This window comes from Cydia amplana, chromosome 6, assembly GCF_948474715.1.
Source record: "Cydia amplana chromosome 6, ilCydAmpl1.1, whole genome shotgun sequence".
Lineage (NCBI taxonomy): Eukaryota > Metazoa > Arthropoda > Insecta > Lepidoptera > Tortricidae > Cydia > Cydia amplana.
Window position 1 is genome coordinate 2,090,593 of NC_086074.1, and position 25,881 is coordinate 2,116,473.

At 38.6% G+C, this 25,881-nt stretch overlaps 1 protein-coding gene across 5 annotated transcripts in view; it reads right to left on the bottom strand.

Annotated features, from left to right (window-relative positions):
• LOC134648607 (integrin alpha-V) overlaps positions 1 to 25,881 on the bottom strand; it is a 157,261-nt gene that overhangs the window by 98,525 nt on the left and 32,855 nt on the right. For all 5 annotated transcript variants that reach the window (XM_063503090.1, XM_063503089.1, XM_063503087.1 and 2 more), the window contains exon 2: positions 6,924 to 7,075. In XM_063503090.1, coding sequence (XP_063359160.1) covers positions 6,924 to 7,075 — 152 coding nt within the window. The remainder of the gene's footprint in view (positions 1 to 6,923; positions 7,076 to 25,881) is intronic.

The following is a 25,881-nucleotide window of genomic DNA, read 5'->3' on the forward strand; positions in this document are numbered from 1 at the left end:
TTTATTACATAATGGGGGAGGTCATCTACAAGCTCTTTCGTGTTTCAATATCAGAAGGTCTACTACCTACTGACCGAGCTAAGCTTCGCTTCGTCTATTCTACTGAATAGACGATCCGAAGCTCTTCCTTTTTGACTGTATGTAATCGACTTACGTATACATATTACGGGAGTCTTCTCCTTTGACCTTAACCAAAAAATACCAAATCCTTTACACAAGAATTACTCATTCGGTTAGCAAATGGTGAGTCGAAATTCGGAATTTCGTTGCACGGAAATCGAAATGCTTGCTTACACATTTAAAAAATAATATCTACACAGTCAAGCACGCGAAAGCAACCGACGAGCGGTTCCGGTTATAAAATAACTAGCGACCCGCCCCGGCTTCACACGGGTTAACAAATTATACATAAACCTTCCTCTTGAATCACTCTATCTAATAAAAAAAACCGCATCAAAATCCGTTGCGCAGTTTTATGTTCTAAGCATACACAGGGACAGACAGACAGCGGGAAGTGACTTTGTTTTATAAATAGATTTTCACCATCGATATTAGCGATAAAATAGAATCGACCTTACATCGAGAGTTAAGTTTAAGTATCCCATGCCATATTGGGTCTAAAATGTCATTACCAATTTTAAACGGTTTAGACTGATTTAATTATGACTCATGTCATTTTATATGACGGCTGTTCGATGATCACTTGGTGCTTGCCATAGAAAACGAAGCGCCGGCCCGGCCCCGGCCTGGTCTTGCGTGAGTCTCCTTTACAGTGTTACTGGTAAATAGTAGTTGCAAAGCAACATTGTAACTGTACCAAATTTTAGCTATATATCTACGTCAAACTTAGGATGACTCACGCTAGACCGGGCCGTAGCCGGGCCGGAGCTTCCAGAGCTTCGTTTTCTATAGAAAGCACCAAGTGATCACCGATCTGCTGGCATAGAAAATGAGTAGTCGCCTTAGCCCGGGCACGGGCCTGAATAAAGTCTTGCACGGAGCACTTAAATTCAAAAATTATCTCATATACTTACACCTCGGACCCTAAAATCCTCTGCCTCGGATTTCTGAGATGATTGCCCTTTATTTTGTACGGGAATGTTAAGGCTGACTCACGTATGCATTGTTGTGGACAAAGAACTTAAGATTTACGCCGAGAGAGGTGCAAATATTTTGGGATGGCGACTGGAATATGCTAAGTAAGGTCGATTAATTTGGGGCTTGTATTTCGAAAAATAAATTATACAAACGATAGCCAACTGTAAAGGTGACATTCGGATGGCAACTGTAGCTGCACTACTGTTCATTTTACTTTGGAAATTGACAGTAACAGCGACGCGTTCAGTACCAGTAGTGCAGCTGCGGTCAGAAATGGAATGTTACCCTTAAGTTTTGTTTGTTAATTTAAACCAACCGATATCGAGCTGTGAATGCTGTGATATTTGTTAATTTAAAGCTAGATGTAATAAATAAAAAGCGGCCAAGTGCGAGTCGGACTCGCCCATGAAGGGTTCCGTATTTAGGCGATTTATGACGTATAAAAAAAAAACTACTTACTAGATCTCGTTCAAACCAATTTTTGGTGGAAGTTTACATGGTAATGTACATCATATATTTTTTTTAGTTTTATCATTCTCTTATTTTAGAAGTTACAGGGGGGGGGACACACATTTTACCACTTTGGAAGTGTCTCTCGCGCAAACTATTCAGTTTAGAAAAAAATGATATTAGAAACCTCAATATCATTTTTGAAGACCTATCCATAGATAGATACCCCACACGTATGGGTTTGATGAAAAAAAAATTTTTGAGTTTCAGTTCGAAGTATGGGGAACCCCAAAAATTTATTGTTTTTTTTCTATTTTTGTGTGAAAATCTTAATGCGGTTCACAGAATACATCTACTTACCAAGTTTCAACAGTATCTTATCTTATCTTATCTTATTATTTTCGGGGGCCCTTACGGATACACTTCGACCCATAGGGATCTTTTGTGCAATTACCCCCTGGAGAAGATCCGTCAGCTACTCAAGAGCTTTTCCCACCATATCCATGTGTCGGATGATGGAGCTCATGGGTAGCGTTTTAAAGTCCTTTGGTTCCAGATATCCTGCTCCAAAGTCCTTCATTCTTTGTCTGGCGAGGGCGTGACATTCACACATTAAGTGTTTCACTGTCTCTTCCTCTTCGCCACACATACGACAATCGGTGTTGTCAGAATGTCCCATCTTGGTCAGAATTCCCTTGACCCCGTAATGACCAGTGAACACCCCCGTTATGATTTGGAGTTGTCTTTTGCTAAGTTTCCAAAGCTTTTTGCTCCAGCCGGAGTCTACTCCTTGCATGAAGAGCTTTGCATGCTTTAGACCCGTCAGACTGTTCCATTCTTCCTGATGTTTGGTCTTGGCATGGTCTTTAATAGCCGTTGTGATGGTTCCCTGTGAGAGCCCCACGAATGGTTCCGGACCTATAAAGTTGCTTTCAGATCCGGTTCTGGCAAGTTCATCTGCATTTTCATTGCCTATGAATCCCTCGTGCCCTGGGATCCATACCAGTTGCACTCTGTTTTGCCTTCCAAGCTGGTTCAGAGCTTGGACGCCATTATATACCAGTCTAGAGTCCACTCTGTGCGATTCAAGCGCTTTGAGTGCCGCCTGACTGTCGCTGAGTATATAGATATTCTTCCCTTGGGTTTGCCTAACTATATTCTCATGCACGCAGGCAATTATAGCGAAAGTCTCAGCTTGGAAGACAGTGGCGTAATTGCCCATGCTTATACTACTACTAAAGTCATTTGCATAAATGCCTGCTCCCGTACCAGATTCTGTCTTAGACCCATCTGTGTACCATATGATGTCGTTTTCATCAGGGATTGGTGCTTCAAGACCTTCGGTCCATTCTGCCCTTGTTGGAATTTTAACGTTAAAATTCTTATGGAATACAAACTTGGGTTGCATTTTATCGCAGCCCATGTTCGTAATCCTTTTCACGAAATTGTCGCATTCCATGTTTGTGTGCTTGGTCTTTGGCTTGCTATCGCTCCAGAGGCCTGTTAGGGCCAACCTGTGTAACGATTTCCGCGCCTCAGATTGTATCACTAGGTGTAACGGTGGAAGGTCTAGCAGTACCTCCATCGCCGCGGTTGGCGTCGTTCTAAACGCACCAGTAATAGCCATGCATGCCGTTCTTTGTATTTTCATAAGGGCATCCCTGCATGTTCTCTTTAGTGTCCTTGGCCACCATGCCAGGCATCCGTACAAGATGATTGGTCTTACCATCATGGTATAGATCCATCTTAGTACCTTGGGGTTTAGACCCCACGTTTTGCCATAAGCCGATCTACACATTCCAAACACTCTAAGTGCCTTGGTGATTGTGAGTTCGACATGCTTTCTCCAGTTCAGTTCTTTATCAAGTGTTACGCCTAGATATTTCACTTCATTGGACATTTCCAGGACCCTTCCATAAAGCTTCAGCTGCTTCATGCCATTAAGGGTCTTTTTCCTGGTAAACGGTATTACCACTGTTTTGCCTGGGTTTATGGAGAGTTGATGACAGTTGCACCATCTCTCCACTTGCTTCAGTGCTTTATTCATGATTTCCGATACTGTTCCAACAGTATAGTTCTTATAGTTTCGGAGAAAAGTGGCTGTGACATACGGACGGACAGACAGACGGACAGACTGACAGACGGACAGACAGACATGACGAATCTATAAGGGTTCCGTTTTTTGCCATTGGCTACGGCACCCTAAAAAGACTGTTATTTAATCATTATTTAAGTCGAATTGTAAAATCAATAACCAGTAACCTGGGCCTGTACCTATAGAGTCCGTCTAAGATAAGTCATAAGCAAATCTTGAAGTGTAAAAGTGCCACTTTGAACGTCATTTTTTCAAAGAGATTTTTCGTTTATGGTGGCATCCACACACTTCGTCACCGCAATCTGTGCACTGCAGAGTTAACTTCGTCCGTGTCGACCGTGTCGAAAGCAATATATTCTTTAACAAATTGTGTTAGACTCATAAGTTTAAAAGGTAGTTTTCTTTCAATAAGGTACTTACACATAAACTTACAAACACATTGGGACCAGGGATGTTGCGAACATGCGCATCCGCATCCGCAACCGCGGAACTTCCGCATTATTTTCAACATCCGCATCTGCATCCGCATCCGCATAAAATCGATGCGGAGCTTATGCGGATGCGGATGTCGAACAAGTGGGTACAGGAACGTCTTAGCGGCGGCTTGCTAGGTAATTTCGTCATTACCTATAACGAAATCGTCTAGATCCAGAAAAGTCGGCCAAGTTACCTACTGTTTATTAAAATAAATATAACGCACCTATATTCTTGCTCAAATACTAAACGTTTCGTTTTTTTTTTATTAAAAAAATACTAAAAATGTAATATTTGACGTTTTCTAAGTACCTAATCTTGACATCCGCATCCGCATCCGCATCCGCGGATGTAAGCCTTAAAATATCCGCATCCGCATCCGCATCCGCGGATGTCAAAAAATCTGCATCCGCAACATCCCTGATTGGGACAATAAACATACGAACACACAAACAGTGGGAATTAATATCACAAACAAGTCGCACAATAGCGCAGCTAATATTTCCACTTGACGTTTTAACTGTCCATCTATGCCTTGAATGGCTACCTACTCGCTAGGGCTGCCTCCTCTTGGATTGAACTGTTATTACTACGTACGTATAGCAAGGGCACAGAGAACAAGTTTTTTCTGTATTTTACGCCATGAGTTGTTGACGGCCGACAACAAATAGTAGGAAGCGGAGCGTGAATCTCGCGACCTAAACGCGTAAGCGCCATGAATTTCACGGCGCTTACGACGTTTTGGTCGCGTGGTACAGGTCGCGATTGCGATTTCATTCTTGAGTATGGCTTCTCTATAGTAATAATAACTCAATGGCCTCTCGCCACTTATCTATCGCACGGCTATCATATTTCATTTATCGTAAATCATGCATCGTAAAATATATGACATTTCATTGCGAATTAAATACGATCGTTATCAAACTATAAATCATTTTCTGTTTGCAGTTTGCCATCTTGGTTGGCAACATTTCATTTCATTCATTTATTTTATTCACTAACAATTATATACATTGTGTTGGAATGCCATTCTATTAATTAACATTAAATATAAAAATAATATTTACAACAATTCTTGTAACCAAATCTTATACACAGTATTTACGGTAAACTAAAGAAATTTTGAGTTCCTGTGATGGTGCAATACGAGTACTTACAATTATTGTCTGACAAAAAAAGTGTAGAAATTAAAAAGTGGCAACACTGTAGTGTCGTCCCATTTTTCTTAGATTGATTTGAAAGGGACGACAGTACAGTTTTACCACTTTTTAATTCCTACTCTTTTTTGCCAGGCTATAATCTTGGTTATAGCGACTATCAGTTATAACGTCAATAATCTATGTATATCTATCGGTCCCTTCGATGTCGTTATAAACGGTAACTGTAGTCTCACAGAGCCATCACAGAGCCAGGTTGATCTACAGGATGCAGCACAGACAGGAGAGGTTGACTCGGGGAGCGTAGATAATAACATGTGTCAGCTTAGGTACCTAAGTACATAGACACATCACACAGGGGATGCAAAGAATCCCCGGGTTACGGTAGGCCGCCAACCTCACAAACTTCAACTTAGGCAGTGAGGTGGAGAGCTGAGGATGGAGCTCCGTGGCGTGCCATGGGAGAGACCTCCCGCCCAGCGGATTACCACAGGCTGATGATGATGGAAGTACTAAAATAAAGGGGAGGTAGCCGTTGGTGCACGTTACACGGCAACCCTATCTGCGCAAACTCGGTGGCGCCGCGTACGGTTAAGGTCGGTAAGTAAATCATGCGCCCGCGCACGCGCAGGGCACGGCGCATGACGCGACTGCCTGATGCAGATTAAGGTGAAATGTCGCTCCCGGTCCTGAGCCGACCATCAAAACACGAAGATGGTAATGAATAATTAGTTTACGGTTTTTAAGAGGAAAGGGAACGATCTTTTCTCCATACAAACGTAGGTAGTCCTCGCGGAAATTGTGTCAATATGTCTTCTATAGAGGAAGATGAGGCAGTTTCGGGGCGGTCGTCCACTTTCATCTTTAGCATTTAAAAGCTGCGAGTTGCCTTATATCATGATCACAGCTTCTTGCTCATTTGCAATCATCTTCAAGAGTCAGAAACTTGTTACACTTAAAAATATTTTTAGTTGCAAGATCGGTTATAGGTATTTATTTACTTAACATATCAGGTGCAAACATAGGATAGTCCGGAATAATTTATTGAAAAGATAAATAAATTAAAATTCCAAAACACAGCTACGAAGTGAAGACATGGCGAAACCTGCCGTCGACAACAAATAGTACCTATTCAAATCCACGTTCGCATGTTTAGGTCAGCAGATATAAAATTATAAACAACACAACCACAATAAACAAGGAATCAGTCACGACATTACTTCTCATCTGCCTGCAGTTTATTATTTATTATGGCAACAGACTAATCTTTCATTTTGTTTGTTTTGTGCGAGCTTTCTGATATTTGTGGGTTTATATTGTATAGTCGACGTCAAATATATGTTTATACTGCAAGTTTCTCCTTTGTAATAAGACGAAAAATATTTATAAACATGAATATTTCTAAATACGACGGGTTTTCAATTTCCAGATTAGTACAGGATTCTGATTGGGTGCCTACTGCCGTAACATTTTCAGGTAATCTACATGGACTGTCGTTGTGCGCCAAGTTTCCTGCTGGTTAACAGGTAGAACTTACCTCTCTTCTTGTCGAACCACTTCTCCTGGCAGTGGTCGAGGGGCGTGTCTCGCTCGTAGCCTCCTCACATACACTGCGCCAAGTTTCCTGCTAGTTAACAGGTAGAACTTACCTCTCTTCTTGTCGAACCACATCTCCTGACAGTGGTCGAGGGGCGTTTCTCGCTCGTAGCCTCTCTGGCCAGCCTCGCAGCGGTACACCGCGCCAGGTTTCCTGTTCGCTGACAGGTACTGCGAGTCCGCTTCTGGCGCGCCCACCAGGATCCTGAGAACAAGCAACAAGGTTAAAACATTGATAATGACATGATCTATTATGAAACGATTCTAATCTAACCGCAACATGCAAAATTTTAAGCTATAATGTTTTATGGCCAAATTAAGATAATAAATTGCTATTACAAGCGATATAATCCGTGGTAACCATAATTAAATTTCAATTTATATAATGAAATGTATTATAATCACTGTGTAAATAGTCGCAAGTAATCGTAAATCTTATACTTAAACTTATACCACCCTACCCTAAGTCATATTTTAGATATTGTACACCAGGAAAACCTAATCAACCTTAAACAATATGAATACTTATGACACTATAAAGGATAACCAATTTTATTTTACAGTGAAGTAGAAGTCATCTACAAAAGAAAAGGTAAACCAGTCAAATAGCCATCAGTTAAAAAAAAAGTCAGTTTTTTTTTTCAATAATTATTTCCGTATCAATTAAACTAATATCAGTAAAACTCAACAAAGGATTACGTAAAGATCTAAGGCATTTAACTTGTCAATAAACAGACAATCCTAATCTCCACAAACATTACCCTCCTTTCCTCACCAGTCCGCAAAAAGGTCACTAAGGGCCGACCTGTCTGCACAAACATGCAGTAATGAGAGCGGATGGGCTGTCGTAACCCGCAGAAACCAGGTGGCTGGACACACGCCAGCAACGACCACATTCCTATACGTGACCTAGCCAAAGCTCAAGGAAAACCAGTGTACCAATGAGCTGGAGATTCGTAAATTAAATACCAAGCTTATGTTGGTTTTCCTGAGCGTTCGACTTTACTTGCGCAAAGTGAATGATTGTAATAAGAGAACAGATGGTCCGCACCTGCGGGATCCTCTTTAATCTCGCTGAATCTACCACACCTTTCATGTATCTACCCGCATATCTATACTATGGATACCACCGATGTTTTGCTGTTGCGCTTGGAACTGCCATAACGTTGCTGCAAGTTTTGTTTATGTGGTTGCCCTAAAAATCAACGTCAGTTGCATCTGTTCTGTTTATACATTAACTGGTTTATCAATACCTAGCTTCCATAAAAGATACTTAGTGCTTGATGTAATCATTTTTGCTTTGTTGAATGGGGTTAAGTGATGTTTGAAAACTAAAATAAAAGAAGACGCCTGTGTCGCTCTAGTAAACAGGAGAAACATAATTTTACGCGATTATGTTTTTTAATGAACTACATCTGCTGAAAATACGCCACGTAAAAAATACACGGGTTGATAAAATATATCTTTTGAAAAGACTTTACATACTTTATGATCATATATATCAAAAAAATACGAATACGTTGTCAATGTTCTACTGATTATAAAGTTTGATTTAATCGGTTTCCTTCCTTTTCAGTATTGTTCATTTGTCATTATTCCATTTAGGTCTTCTTTATCGATACAGGCTTTTTCTCTTTCATATCTCTGGTCAGCCTTTTCTAATACTTTTCTAATCAAATTATTTCCTTACCTCTAATAATTTGTTACAATTTCGTCAACCTATCAAATATTTCAATAAACATACCGTGAAATATTACAACTTACGAACTCGTCTACACTTTCGTTATTTCTTACTAGCAGATAAACATCTTCAGCCTAAAATACTAATTAAAATAATAAACTTTTAATAGCCCGAAGTTAATTCCGTTGCTGTCAACGCGCCGGGTTTGAAAGCCGCGATAAAATAGAGTGCGCACGCGCGGCCCGGAATAGCCCCCTTCCTGGCGGGGTGATCGACTCTTCACAGGTAATAATCTAATAATGTTCTCGAGTACCTGCATTATACGCGTTACTGACAAGTAAGTTAACGATCAGAGTATGGATAAGATTTTTTTTATACCGGTTAGATCAGAAATTACCTAATTTTGCAAGCATAGATGCGATATAGTTTATGGTAGTAATGATTTTTTTCAGCGATGAAACAGCTTTGCTTGACAAGCAGCGCTTTCATTTTGAAAATCATTAATCCTGGTGCTTGAGAGCCAATCAAGCACCAACCCAACAGTTATTGCTTAAAATAAGAGATTAATGACTGTGGTTGTGACAACTTTTGGCCACCAGCACTGGGACATTTACGTTACAACATTACACATCTCTGACACATTTGGAGTAGGTACCTACCAATTATTTCACTCTACCTATCACTTTACAAATAGGTATAGTATAAAACATTTCGGACTATGATGAGTTTCTTGATTTTCTTCCGTATAACCATATGGACGTTGTGCAATTGGGATGCCCCGATCGTAAGGATCCACAAATCCATCAACAAGTTCTGAAGATCAATAAAACGTCACACTGAGTCGGTATAGGAATACGATTCGCGTCCGGGAATGAACCCGGCTATTTGCGTGCTGGAGCCGAGCCAGCGTCTGCGATTGTTTGACCCGTTTCTATCTGATCGCCATGCTGACGCCATGACAATGTTTAAAGCCTTTACGAAGAGGCCGAAACCTGGGGAAGATGTAGTTATATTTTTTTATCTTAGGAAATTATGAGTCATTTGTTCAGCCTTATTTAGATAGGAAGAGGCTCTGTAAGCCTAGCACAGGAGTGGCGTGACAGTATCTCGCCCGCAAGATAGACTATACCCGTCTTGGGGTATTCGCAATACTCCTGTGCTAGGTCTATTGCTCGGGATCTGGGACAGTTTATAATGTGAACAGAACAGAAATCTCGTCATCAACAAATTTTATAAAGGATCTTCTTCTTAGAAATAAAAGCCAAATTCGTATTTTGTTCTTCAAAAGGCTACCGATTATAAAGGTTGTGAAGTTTGCTCGAAGTTAGTTAGAATATGTAATCGTGATAGGTATATTAAATTACATTTACAATCAAGTCTGTCACGAATTTATTTTGTTACCGTTTTTTTTTTATCGACGTTCATTGTGATTATTTTCACAAATCTCACATGGAGAATATTTAAAGATTTTAAAGTATGGATATTATTGACTTTAAAAAATAGCTATCAGTTCAGGAGATTTATAAATTCCGTGATTAATTTACTTCCCCGGCGGGTTGAAAGCCAACGATGACCTAACAAAATTCCCCACACGCCCCAGCCCTCCGATTGAGCTAACATTTAACCGATAAACATAAAAAAACGATAAAAAATCCAAAAAATGCGGAACCTTTGTATCAAAACTTCATCGTGATAGATAGAATCGCGTAAGCGTGTCGATTAAACGAGATGAAATCTGTTTGATTTTGTCTTGTCCAATTATGGTGGGAACTGAGTGAGGTAATATTTGTTTTGATCATATGCTACGCTACAACCTTAGACTAGAGATATCGATTTTATCTCCATTATCATCACCAACTTATGCATGTTTCAGTGCTAAGTTCAGACCGTCTAGCGTGAGTCATCCTTTAAGTCATAATCAAAGAATATAATACTCACTAGTCATAATCCACATTTTTCTTAGAGACTTCACACGGAACATACCGTTGAATTTTTTTACTATTATACCGGATGCAGGTTTTCTCTCAATGTTTTCTGTCATTAAAAACGGACTGGTAAAAAATATCAAATAATAGCCCGAAAAAACTCGATTATTGACACGAACCGACATTTAAACAGCTTATAGTAACTGTAGGACTTTTTTGTTGATTATAGGTAAGTACCTAGCGACACCAAAATATTTAAGGAATAACTCTTGTATTTGTTACAACTTTACTCAGCAATATAATTATCCATGTAACAAACATGTCAACTCCTAAACATTGTGACTTATTTTTGACTATATTGCCAGATTGCGTAACGCCAAACAAAAACTATACAACATGTGGCGCGTAACGAAGCGGTCAACTTTGTTGTCTTCATAACTTTACTGTGAAAAATTGAGAAATACAGCCATGTCCGTAAAAGGGGAGGGTGGGGCGAGACCAATCATGGAATGGGGAACGCTGGGCTGTCCCACCGCTGGGCTCGTGAACAATTCGACATGCGGTATGTCGATATATCGTAAAGGAAGTCATTTATCTAAAGTTGACGTCGTAAATAATGTTATTCTAAATAAAACAATAAGATGGATTGTTGATTTTTATTTTGGTATTTTGCATGCTGATGGTGTTTTTATTAAGACTAAGAGATGTTAAAGAACCTAGATATGCTGTTGTGACGAATATGCAACAGATTTAACATGCTCAAATATTTGAAGCATGTACTAATAAGAAATGTAACCGAAATTCAGCACTCAGTCACTTCACTGGCTCAGCGATCCGAAGTGGATTTTGGCCTCCGACACTATATTTCGCCATTCGTTCTTAAAAAACACTTGTGTAGAATTTCGTAGCAGGTTGTACTTAATGAAAACAAAAAGTGCTAATTTATATATCTTTTGTTTTTGGAAATTAAGAACATTGATGGAACAAACTTTTATACCTACCAAACTACATCGCAGAACCTGCCCAGTGTTTACAGTTATTTGCTACCTATACCTAGTATGAACCCTATCTACCTACCTACCTACCTACCACCTACCTACCTACCTACTTGTACCTGTACCTAGTAGTAGTTCATAGGTATGAACTAGGTATAGGTAGGTACCAAGGTAGGTTTTACTGGACGATGACGTACAGCTTGACATTACGAACAAAACACCTTGAGTAATTAAGGCGTATTGTTCTTGGCAATGGAATTTCTCTATACCTACCTATATCTATAATATACTAAATAGGTAGATAAATATTTGTATCATGTATAACGCTTGTTTTGCTGCATAGCTGTGGAACGTCTTCATCTCAACGTAAGTTAGGTAGTGAATGTTTCTTCATCGTCTTCAGATTTATATACTTACAGTCAGCAGCAGAAGTTGCTAAGCGGGCCAGGTGTTCAAAACGATCTTGACGCGACTTTATTGTTAAGTGAATAAGGGCGCGTCAAGGTAATTTTGAACACCTCGCCCGCTTGGCAGCTTTTGCTGCTGACTGTACCTAAAATTCGCACTTTATGCTCTAACACCCTACAAATACGCCGCACGAAAACTCCCTATTCCTTACAAGCTCAGTATAATTCCGCAGAAGAAGGCTGATGCATCAACGTACGTGACTGAAGAGCATATGCACTGTCACTGTCATGTTTTTACCATAAATTGAGGCTGCGGTGAATCACGCTGTGTCACTTGGCACGTGATTGTTATTAACTTTATTATACCTACCACTTATATTTATTGTCCGACCGAAACCGGGTTTTTTTCCCACCGAAACCGAAGGTTTTGCTCTACTAGTTTCGGCCGAACCATAATTTTTATGCCGAAATCTGCCGCAACTGAAACCAAAATTTCATTGGACTATATCGAAAATACGGTTTCGGCGTGATCAATCGGTTAGGCAGTTTTTTTTCGCAGAAATCGAAGCTTCAGCCGAACCATGATTTCCATGCCGAAACCATCAAAACCGAAGCTTCGGTGGGATACTAATACTAGGTAAATATATGTTTGGACCGATTGTTGCCTAATAATCTGCAAGTCGTTGATGGTTCAAACTCGCATTTCAATCAAAGTCGAAGTACGTAAAAGTTCAAATACCTACCAATAAAACACGTCTCGTATTGCGACTAAATCGACACAATTAGCGACACGAATTGTCCAATGTGCCACTTATTCTGATTGGCGTAGCAATCTCACTCCAAGGTCAAAACGTCGTAAGTACCTTCGAAAGTCATAGTTAGTTACATCGTTATTGTAACTGGTGTCGTCTCAGAAGATAAAGGTAGTAAGTGTCGTTGGATTCCATAGTCGGTTACAACATTTTTGAATGTAAAAGGAGAGTGCAGACAATTAATTAACGGGCAGTGCACCGCGGGGCATCTTGGATGCGGTTGTTAACGTTATTAGTGTCAATATTCTTGTTTTACGGTCAAATGCAGTGTGCAATTAGTTTTTTTTTACAACATTTAACATCGCTTGTTCACTTGCAATGCGTAAGTACCTACAAGTACTGCTTACACAGATCTTCTATTAGGTGCTAAAGAAAATAGAGCAAGTCTAAGTTTGACATACAAAACTGCTACATGTTCTATTTAATTGTACCTATAACCGTTTTTAGCAACTGCAACTAATACGAGACACAGATATATATATTTATATGTTAATGACTTAAATTGCATGCTATGTTTCACATTATTTCAGCTTGTCGTTTTAAAATGAGAGCGTAACTCCAATAGTATAGCAGCAGCTTTGAGAGATATATCAGCCGTATTCGAACAATAAGATACGTCAAATATTAGATATTGAAACGATATGGATTGGATATGTCAGTGTCAAATAACTATCTATCTTATTGTTCGAATACGGCTTTTTTTGGCGGCGGGTTGGCAAGACTCATAAGGTACAAAAGTAAGTACACAAGAGTGGGTTGATTACAATAAACTTATAGTAGACCACCATAGTCATTCTTAAACATATCCTTTAACCCAGTATAACGATAAATCTTCCAATGCAGCATCCCACGCATAAATCACGTTATCACGCACCTGCCAGCAGATAGCGGATGTAAACACGCTCTTTGTCTAACTGTGCTTACAATGCGCTTGCGCAAGTCTTTATGCGTTTGTAGGGCGGTTTGATATGAATGTTTGTTTTGAGGTTAGTTGCATTGTGGATAGGGAAATTAAGGAATGATCGAAAAATATAATGAATTTGTTATGAATTTCCAGCCAGATGCTAATATACATACATTTATTTTTCACGATGGTAAGATGCAACCGGAGATAGTTATCAAAAGAAAAAAAAACCGGCCAAGTGCGAGTCGGACTCGCGTTCCAAGGGTTCCGTACATTAAGTCCGGCTCACGCTTGACTGCACATTTCTAATAGGTTTTCCTGTCATCTATAGGTAAAGAAGAAAGAACTATTTTGTGTATTTTTTTCAAAATTTTAGACCCAGTAGTTTCGGAGATAAGGGGGGGAATGGTCATTTTTTGCCTATTTTCTTGAATAACTGCTAAACTATTAATCCTAAAATTATATTTAAAAAAATTTGAAATTCTTACAATTAGCTCTTTCATTTTATATGTAACACGATATATAGTTTGAAAAACTTTATTTTTTAATTTTCACATTTACCCCCCAAAAATGGCCTCCATATTTAAAATTCATTTATTTACGTTACACGTCCATCTTTGGGTCACAAACTTACATATGTTTGCCAAATTTCAACTTAATTGGTCCAGTAGTTTCGGAGAAAATAGGCTGTGACAGGCGGACGGACAGACAGACGAGTGATCCTATAGGGTTCCGTACCCACCCTTTTTTCCTTTTGAGGTAAGGAACCCTAAAAACTGAAAGTGCACTATTTCCCGTCCTCATAAACTTTCTTCAAAACTTGTTAATAGAACTGAATTATAAATGAAGACGTGCAAGTTCTTGCATTGCTTTAGAGACCGATTCTGATATAAAATGTTGTTACAGTTTTGATTCCACTTTGACAAAATCTCATTGTTGCGATTGAAATGAGCGAAATAAGCGACATCTCTAATGACCGGAAGTCGTGTCATTAGACATTTCTTTTATTCGTACGCTTGAGATGCACTGTAATGTAAGTCGTGTCAATAGAAGATCCAAACTATAACAAATCAGTAAGTCAGAATCGGCGTCCTGCATCGTAGTGAGCTGTTAACACCTTTCACTGTGGGCCATTCGCACGGGACTGGGAATTATCACATGTGCACGGAAGTTGCACCTTATTGAGGCTTATGCAAAATAGTACGCACTGTAAAGGCTTGTAAATAAGCCATCCTTGTACGAGTACCTACTACCTACCTACTATGGTCGCGCGTATCGGGATAAAAATAAGTCGAAATCGAGGTAAAATCTAACGACACTTGTTTACTAATATAAAGCGGTTTCAAATTAAAAGTATGTTTATATCTAGTTATCATTGTATTATCCAAGCCTTCTATAGTAATTTTTATAGAGTAAGAGTACACACAAGTCATCTCCATTTAATTTATAATCATAAAACGCATAATCTCACAAAATAGTACTGTGATGACATATGTCACAGTACCCATGCTGTTTATGCGGTAAATGTCGATTTAAATGAAGATAAATTTAAGAAATCTTGGAATTAATTTGGAATTAAAGAAAGCTCATCATAATTCAAAACAACAAAAACGCTTTATACCGGCTAAAAGAGGAATTAAGCTAGCGAAATATTGAAACCGATTTAGTATAATATTCGACATTACACTAATACTTACATACCGTACATACGTTTAAATTATCAGTGATAACTTATCACGCGAAATGATGGTGAAATCGAGAACTACAACTTTTCTATGTATTACCTACACTCGATTACTAAGATGTGGGTCTTTCCCTCCGTAATGACTGCGACTTTTGTGTGACTCAGACTGCGTGCTACGGTTAGCGAATGATTACGGTGAATACTACACACCACACGTGATTCTAATGTGATGAAATCACCTAAAGATTCAAGTACAATAAACCACAAATGTTGAAGAAAACTTTGAAAACCTACTCGCAAACTTTGATTTTGACAGCTTGATGGAGCATAACCCCTCGTGTAAATTTCATTCAATAGCGTGACGTGCGTTCGCGTTTGCGTTATGTCTATTTTTGTATCTATGGGATTTTGAACAGCGCGCCAAGCGGGACGTTTTGGAAACTCAAACTCCCATACAAAATGACACTTAACTCAAACGCGTACATCACGTCACGCTATCGAATGAAATTTACACTAAGGGGTGCAGTGTGCTGCCCTGAGCAGTCCCGTCCAAAAAACAAACATAGGTACCTACTTTCCAATTTTACACTCAATTACATCGGCGTAAAGGTTCCATTTTGAATTTTGAGAAACTGCCTTTAAATATCTATGGAAATTCCTAATTTTTAGGGTTCCGTAGCCAAATGGCAAAAAACGGAACCCTTATAGATTCGTCATGTCTGTCTGTCTGTCCGTCTGTCCGTCTGTCCGTCCGTATGTCACAGCCACTTTTCTCCGAAACTATAAGAACTATACTGTTGAAACTTGGTAAGTAGATGTATTCTGTGAACCGCATTAAGATTTTCACACAAAAATAGAAAAAAAACAATAAATTTTTGGGGTTCCCCATACTTCGAACTGAAACTCAAAAATTTTTTTTTCATCAAACCCATACGTGTGGGGTATCTATGGATAGGTCTTCAAAAATGATATTGAGGTTTCTAATATCATTTTTTTCTAAACTGAATAGTTTGCGCGAGAGACACTTCCAAAGTGGTAAAATGTGTGTCCCCCCCCCTGTAACTTCTAAAATAAGAGAATGATAAAACTAAAAAAAATATATGATGTACATTACCATGTAAACTTCCACCGAAAATTGGTTTGAACGAGATCTAGTAAGTAGTTTTTTTTTTATACGTCATAAATCGCCTAAATACGGAACCCTTCATGGGCGAGTCCGACTCGCACTTGGCCGCTTTTTTGAAGCTACTTATCAGTCGGTACATTAACAGGTAGTAATACGTCGAAAAAAACATCATACCTCTAGCCTCCCGAGACGCCTCCTACATTTTTTTGTACATATTCCACAATCTATTTTGAACTTATATTGTTTCACTAAAGGTTCCAAATTCAAAAACAAAACAACTGTCTCTGGGAAGACTAGATATAGTTATTTCAATAGTTACAAGGGATCAAAATGATATATTTCCGTCAAGGGCGTACATTCAGGATTCTGAATGAAGCGATGAATTCTAAAGTAAAATCCTGAGCGTAATGTCTCTGTTAACGCCCAAGGCGAAATAATTTTGATACCGTGTGACACATTACTGCTTTTCACATTAACTATGAGGAAAATAAAAAAATCTTAGTGTTGACACAATCTGATGCTTAAACAGATTATTTAAGCTAAAAAGTAATGTGAAAAAAAATGTAAAAATAGTGTGCTAGAACAGAAAAGTGTTACTTTAATTCCTCCTAGCAGGGAGGAAAAGTGCCACTTTGATCCCTCCTAGCAGGGAAGAAAAAGCTCTTTTCTGAATAGGAGGTTGGAAAAAATTGTTGATGAATTCGTTGTTCACCGCCAGTGTTGATCCGATAACAGTTTACGAGCCATAACCACTCCGGCGCACGTATATTTAGCCGGAGGAAGTAGGGACGTATTTTTAGATGCAGTGTCGCGTACTGACTACTGACCCTTTCCGAGTTAGTAACTCACGTAGTTTGTAGTCTTGCAGCCAATTTATCTCAAAGTTTGTGTTGAACAAATGGACAACAAAAAAAAACAGAATTATCAGACATTTGTCAGACAAAGGAAGATGACAAAAAAATAACTTCGGTTATCCTACCAGACATTACGAGAATTCCAGAGTGCTATTAGTAAACAAGCAAGTCAGATAAAGAACGTAGATTGCAGAGTATGATTATCATGCAATTACAAGTCATCATAAAATGCATGTCGCAACACCTGGCGATAACGACGAACAATCGTAGCCTTTTTTCGACAGAAGAATTTGCTTCGACAATATTGTTATCGGCTTATCTGTTTGAGTTTCGTGTAAATTGTCGTGAATCAAGAATTTCTCATGACCGAATAGGAAATGGGCAACGCAGAAATACTGTGTGTAAACTACTTATACCGTACTAGCGACCCGCCCCGGCTTCGCACGGGTTAACAAATTATACATAAACCTTCCTCTTGAATCACTCTATCTATTAAAAAATCAAAGTCCGTTGCGTAGTTTTAACGATCTAAGCATACATAGGGACAGACAGCGTGAAGCGACTTTGTTTTCCAAACCTTGCCGGCTGTACACACTCGTCGAGACACCCCGAGACAGGCCGAGAACGAGTGTGTACATAACTACATACTGCTCCCTTCTCTGACTTTATTTGGAATAATTTTTCAATTAGAGACATATTTCTATAGTTCGCGACCAAAGATATGTATTGTTGAATCATAATAGATACATATTCCTTTTTGTTAAGTTATTAGAATGTTTTCGTTTTGTTAAATATATACTTTTGACGCGTTATCTTATCCGGGACTTTTGAAACCGTACCTACTCGGTAAGCTATTTTAATAATCTGTTTTTGTTTCATCTGAAAATGCAGTTGTTGCTGGCACGTGCGCCTGCGCATGGCACGAGGAGGAGGAAGGGGGATGGGGAGGGGGGAGTGTTGAAAGGATTAATTAAAATACTGGTCAAGTGAGAGATTTGAAGCAGGTCCGATTAAGATGAAGGTTTGCAAGTATGCGCTTATTTACATAAACATTTTCGTAAGTAAATTAAGCTGTTATTTTTTTACAAACCAACAAACAAATTCGATGTCGTTCGGTGTGAAAAAGGGACCATTGGAATGGGTTAAATGGCGTTAACGTTACGAAAAGTAAGTAATATTTTTATTGAGGCATTATTAATAACGTAATCACAAAATGGACCCAGTTCCGTTCATTACCTATAGCTGCATTAGCTGCATTACAGCTCTAGCAAGGCAGAAAAAATATACAGACAGACAGAGTGGTCCAAAAATGTCGACAACATTTTGTTTATTAACCAATAATCCAATAATAGGTAATTGAATTTAAAACTAGGTACATCATTTAAATAAAACGAAACGTATTATCTTCAAAATAGTAGTATATTGTAATAATTAATTACCTACTATAAGTTATTCTAAGTTACATAACTAGAGACTGATGACCCCACAGTCAAATTCATTGTTGAGTTTTGCGGGGCTATAACTATATTTAAGAGTAACACTGTATTTTTATTAAATAAATAATAATAATAATAAGTTTGAAATGAAATAAAGGAAATAATATAGCTTTGATACACAAACAAAATTGTTTGTTAGTTATAGATATATTTTTGGGCCAATCTATTCTTAAACACTGTTTTATCTGTTTATTGTAGGGTCATGAAGTTTAATTAAAGAACCCAACCTAACGCACCCACATTTTCACAAAATAGGGGTAACTCTTAATCGACGTAACATCTATCAATCGAATGCTTATTGAACCGAAACCCCTAATAAAACTATTGATAAAATCGCACTCGCACCCTATTTTATTTGTGGCAGCCCTAAAATTAAAAATAACCAAAATCGGTTCTGGAAACGTGTAATTGAAGTCTCTTGCTTCCATTTTTTTAAGGCTATGCTTTGTCCATTTAATCAAAATACTTACGTTAGTTATATTAAGCATTTCATACAGATTACAATGGTCCCGTACACTATACAATTTAATTTAATATCTCAGGAGTAATCGTAAATTAAAGTTCCATTTCGAGCCATATAACTTGTATGAAATGTTAAAGACTCTATCCTTTCGTTAGTTCCAATTTCCACCACCGCATGCGCATGCACTTCGCACGTAGCCAATACAAGTCTACTGTTGGATAACTTTTTTTTTGTTAATTAGCTAGGGGGTTAGTAGGGTAGACTAAAATAGGTAGGTACCTAATATTAGTACCATCACCAAAACCAAATGATTTATTAATCTTTCACATTATACAAATGTACATTCCAAATGGGCAGAACGTGGGACATGCCAAACATTAGACATATTTCATACATTAGCGTCAAGAAACGCGTTCGAGTACATTATTCTTGATTAAAACCGACAGACTAAAATATTTAACCCACAAAACTTAATTTACACTAAGATATACTTATACTTTGGACCGTATAATCTTATCCCAATTAAATATTAGTCGAATTATTTAAAAATATGTCGATAATCGTGGCGGCGATAATTTATCGAATGCATTCTGTGTCGCGGTTCCACATGAAACAGTTATAATTTATTTTAGTGTTAAAATATTCATTAACGCAATAAGTGGCTAGCAGTTTTCGTTGGCACTTTATTCCTTTTTTCAGCAATTTTTAAGGCTCACTGAGACTGTACACGAACTGCGAGTTTCTTTCAGGTACATTGCGGAATTGAGATTTTTGCAATGTAGCGAAATTCGCACGCCAGTTCTCTCATCTAAATAAGCCTTTAATGATCTGCAGGCGTATTATGGATGACTTTAGGTATCTAGTTTGTCCACATGATAAAATAAGTGTTACTTTAACACCACGCGATTGAAAGAGACGGGCACTGTCATCATGCTGTCACGTAGACAAACACTACTATCATATTATTACTCGACCATTATTTGCAAATCAACAGTTCATCACATATCGGTAATAAATTGTTATATATGCAAAAGTTGAATACTCTACTCGAAACGGGATATTTACATTAAGATAAGTATTAGGTTCATCTCTGATATAGGTAGGTGTAACAATCAATAATATTTAACTGTTGTAAAAACAAAACATCAGCATTTTGTACAACTTAACTAAGGTTCATTAAAATCACTAAGTCCCTTCTTTCGAGGACGACACATATTTTTATACCTACTTAAGTCATTCCTGACAAGTGTAATGTTACAACTTATCTCTAGAATCCCAAGTGCAAGGTTACAACTTAATCACCCCAAAATGATCCAGCATGCCAGCTCACGCAATCAAGGCACCATAGATCATAGACTAACGCGGGTGGTCTGCGACTAATAAACGCTCTGTGCGTGCCATAAATTTCCATACAGCACCGTCGTAAAGGTGCGCAGGCGCGAGTTATGAGCGCTAGCGGTTTAAGGCACTGATGGCCCCGTAGACAATATGCCAATCGCTAACGCTCCGTAGCGAACGAAAGGCAACTGTCATTGTCACACTAATATGGAAGAGCGATAGAGAGACACAAAGCCATTCAATGGCGAAGCGCAAGCGATTGTCACCTTGGCTAGGCCGCCAGTTCAGAATATTGCTGCGCGACATTACTGCCAACTGCATTGTAGTACTGCCACAAATGTCAATTTTAATATGTACATATTAATTTCTCGATAAAATTATCTTTTTGACTTTTCTTGCAACAATGCAGTCGGCTTCATTACTGCTGCAGTATGGCAGCGCAACATGACTGCCGACTGTCAAAATCAATGTTTCTGTCTAAATATTTTACATTTGCGTCAGAAATCGAGTCAGCAGTAATGTCACCTTGAAATAATGCAGCAGGAATGCTAGCGTTGTCTAAATTCGAACGGTATACATATTTATGCATCAGTCGAAATGACAGGTTAAACAAACAATTAACGCTTGTAGCGTGGTTATAAATAAGCGAGAAAAAGCTGTATTTAATGATTATATCTACTATTATATCGGTATCGCTAATCGCTTATGACTGGCACCATACCATACGCCTGCGATTACGTTACTAATTATATTGTAAGGTCCTTATAAGATCGTGATCCTTGTTCAGATAAAGCAGGACAGTAACGTTCTCATCGCTCTTTAATGCCATTTAACCTCTAAGAGGTTACGATCTAATCTATAACTAGAATAAGGGTAACGTACGAGTTATTATCACTCTTCTTTTATATTTGATTTTAAACTTTATAGCACCTTACCAAATACCTAGATCTCGGAAGAGAACACAGAAAAAAGATCAGTCTGCCTTTAGGCACTGTTTGACTTTTCTTGCTTCCTTCAGAAGATATATTTCCCACAGTTGGATAATCATTTGAGAATTCGTGCTATTTTTTAACCCTTCAACCGACCAGTTTACAAAAAATCCTCAATTCAAGCCTCATTGCCACCTTAAAGTCCTAAAAGTGCTAAAGTATCTACTCCAGAGCACACCACACAGTCGCCGTGGCCAAAATCGGTCAGGAGTATCATCATCATCATCATCATCATAGTTCTAAAAATTCTGATTAAGAAAAAGTGGTTACTTTGTCCTTATAATATCTTTATATTGTGACCTTATAAAGGGTTAAACGTGTGCATAATTTTATTTTAGATTTACGATTGTCATCTCCAAATTTTAAGTCGTTATGTTCATTCATCATTTACTAAATTGCCTCTTCGTAAAACGCAAAGCACTGACGACGGCAAAATCCCGACTTGTTTGTTTAAATGTCACGCGTCACGCCTGTACCACGATGAATAAATAGCGACTTGGGTAGCACTTGCTCAGTCAAAGCCTGTCAAAGGTCGCATCTGCTAATTCACTATAAACACAGAGGACGCAGACAAAACAAATACGGTTGGATCAGGCCTGTATTCCTATTGCTTCCTGGGGCCTTACCATGATGTCTTATTGCGATTCTGTTTAGGACCTAAACTGAATTGCTAAGGGACGGAGTTATGCGACATTATGCAGCTCCGTCCTTTAGCAATTAAGTTTAGGTCCTAAATAGAATCGCAATAAGGACATCATGGTAAGGCCCCTGTTGACCATAGCACCCTACGCTTTGCGAGTGATTCGAACAAGGCCTCATGGCATGCGGACGCTATTTCACGCGCTTTATTAGATTACATGATTGCGCAAATACACAGCTGCGCTTATGCTACATTGGCGGGGCGTCTACACAACTCCGATTCTTCTGATTTGTCCATTTGTCGCATTGTCCAAAAACCGGCCAAGTGCGAGTCCGACTCGCGTTCCAAGGGTTACGTACATTAAGTCCGACTCACGCTTGACTGCACATTTCTAATAGGTTTTCCTGTCATCTATAGGTAAAGAACTATTATGTGTATTTTTTTTGCAAAATTTTAGACCCAGTAGTTTCGGAGATAAAGGGGGGAATTGAAAAAAGAAGGTCGGACAGACAGACAGACAGACGCACAAGTGATCCTATAAAGGATCCGTTGTTTCCTTTTGAGGTACAGAACCCTAAAAACGATTAAGAATATTGTTGTGACAATTAAATGGAAAATAGAAAAATATTTTGTCTTGAGAGTACCGTAAAATGGGGTGAGTAGGCTTCGCGGGGACAGTTGGGTTATGAATGGGGAGAGAAGGTTTGAAAGGGGGGTGAGATGGTTTTTTAAGGCTACTGCCACAAAAACAATGCATTCCAATTTAAATTGGAGCTATAGTAATACTCATAATAATAAAAAATCGATCCAACAATCTTCCAAAATCACCTTTGTATGAAAACCCAACTCACCCCAAATACGAGGGACTACGGAGTGAGGTAGGTTTTCCTGTTTATCGTCAAAGTTATGAAATGGAGCTACCCAAAATAAAATAAAAACGAAAATACAAACTTCCGGAACACTTATTATATACACCATTCAGTTTGCATATGTAAAAATAAAATGTTATCGAGGTTTGAATGTCAGTTTTGCACCTACTCACCCCATTTTACGGTAATTCAAAGATGCCATCTATACCAGCCGTCGGCGCTGGTTGAGAATAAGGAGCTTTCGGGCCTTTAGGACAAGCTACTGGAGGGGGCATTCCAGAGAGAGTATTTTTTAACTCTTCTGATAAAGTTAAGAAGCCGATATTTGGCATAATAACACTTGATAACTTAGCTCTAAATTCATTAATTATAAATATTATATTTAATGCAGATTTCTGCAGGTTACTATGTATAAGGTAGCTGCCATACGCTTCAAGTGCATGACAAAGTAGACCTTTTTGTTTTTTGTGGAATGCCCCTGAAGCTACGGATTCTAACACTGCAAAGGTCACGACCATGTCAGTCTAGGCGGCAGATATCTTTTTGTTTAGTTGCTGTTGCTGTTTCGGTCACTTTGTTGCATCGTCCTATCAGCTACAACAATTCCCAATAACAACAACAGCAAAGCTCGTTTATAAACAAACAATAGGACCATTTGGGCTTACGCAAGGTCGCTCCAAAATGCAAATGACAGAGAAAGTGCGTGTAGGTTGCATTTTTATTAGCCCACCCAGCTTTAAGGAAAAGCTTATGTTACTTGACAAATCAAGGCGCTTAAGACCTTTCAATCGATAATTTGTATTCCTCCACATCGCTGCGTACGAAACGTAATATGTCCTTAGGTAAAATATGATGGTTAAGACATTTTGAATGTAGGCGTGATTTTGTGCAGGCGGTACGGGCGGGCGAATACCGTTTTACGTTACATATCGTGATCAACGTATGCAGGCTTTACTTGTCTAATTAGCATGTTTACATTTTTTTGATGCTAAGTAACCCTCATCTCATGAGGATCAAATGTCTTAAAACCTATAAATTAAGTGAGTATAAGTAAGTACCAGTAAAGAAGCATTTTTAGAACTCGATTCCTATCAGCTTATGTCTAATTTAAGGTAGTCAAACAGTTATTGTATAAAAAAGGCACGTCAACACAACTCAGATTTTTTCAAAGGGCATGTTAATACTCTGCCATCGACACTGATAGGTTAAGTAAATTAAGCACTTAAGTACTTACTTTGCGCGTGTACAGTCACCATCAGATGTATAGGAGTGGCCAAGGTGCTCAAAAATATCTGAATATGCACTTTAACGTCTTTACAATAAAGGCTTTGTTCAGATAACTAACTAGTATGTACTTGGCGACTGTACTATACTAGAAGTAGAGATTGTGTATAACTCTTATTACTAAATAAACAATCTGATACCAAATAATAGCTTCCTATGATATAAATCATTCATAATCCTACGCTATTGATATCGATACACCCCTTCAACCGTACAACATCAAAATTACTGGCATTAGGCGATTGGCGTACCTGTTTCCATTCTAAAAGGTCGTATAAACTTTAAATTTGTGACTGTTATACGATGTTTTGCGAACCTATAGGTATCCGTTTTAAAAGGTCGTATAGAAGTCGTATTTGTGACGTTTATATGACGTTTTAGTTGAGTCGACTAGCCCGCATGCCGCTCCCTCGATGTCTTCGCTGATTGTTGCAATGAGAAGATTGCGACTAGGGTTGTCAATGGAACAGCTTGACTTTTGGTTTATGTGCACATATAGGCTGCCTTTCCAATGAGGCGGAGATGAGTATAGATGAAAGGAGACACGTGGAAATCGACCAATAAATAGCATTGGTTGTAAGCAGGCAGCAGAGCGGAGAAAAGATGTGGATTAGAACCAATGGTAATTGGTTGATACTGCGAAGTCTCTTCTTATCTCCGCTCAACTCGGCCTCATTGGCAACCTTAAGCTAGGTACTGGTATGTTTAAAATATGAAGAGCTTTTTTTCTGAATACAAACCCTAGAACCGGGAGCTCTAGAACGGCAGGCAACACGCGAAACGCGAATAAACGTACTCGTTCCGTATTTTACTTACGAATAGTACAAAACACATTTAATGTTGCAACAAATTGTTACACCTCACCTTGTACAGAAGTTGCTAAGCGGGCCAGGTGTTCAAAATTATCTTGACGCGACTTTATTGTTATGAGAATAAGAGCGTGTCAAGATAATTTTGAACACCTCGCCCGCTTAGCAACTTCTGCTGCTGACTGTAGGTATACACATACTTACTAGAAAATAGGTCTAATCAGAACAACAGAAATTCTATCAGTACTTTCGAATAAATAAAACGCTGCTTTAGTTTCCAATTTCCAATTAGCAATGTCATGGAAATAACATTTTGTCGAAGACTTACAATAACTCTTTAATAACATGAAGCCGCAACAAATCTGGATTTGAAACAAAGAAGGGGACGTTATAGGTTAAGTTAGTCACGGCAATGCCACAAGAAACTGATGTCATTTGACTTGACATGCCGTTTTCAACCTAATGACTTAAGAGTGGGCACGGATTAATAAACTAAGGCCCACTTGCATTTAACTAATCCCGGGTTAACCGGTTAAACCTGGAGTTACCATGGTTACCAGTACAATTTGAAACTTGGTTAACGGTTTAATCGCTTAACCCCGGGTTTGTGGGATGGTGCAAGTGGGCCTAAGTCTCCTAACTACTCCGTGAGAGGGGGCTAACACATCTTTTTTACAAGGGCAAATGCAAACATCATATGGAAACTAGACGCAAGGGCAGGCTCTAACTAAAACC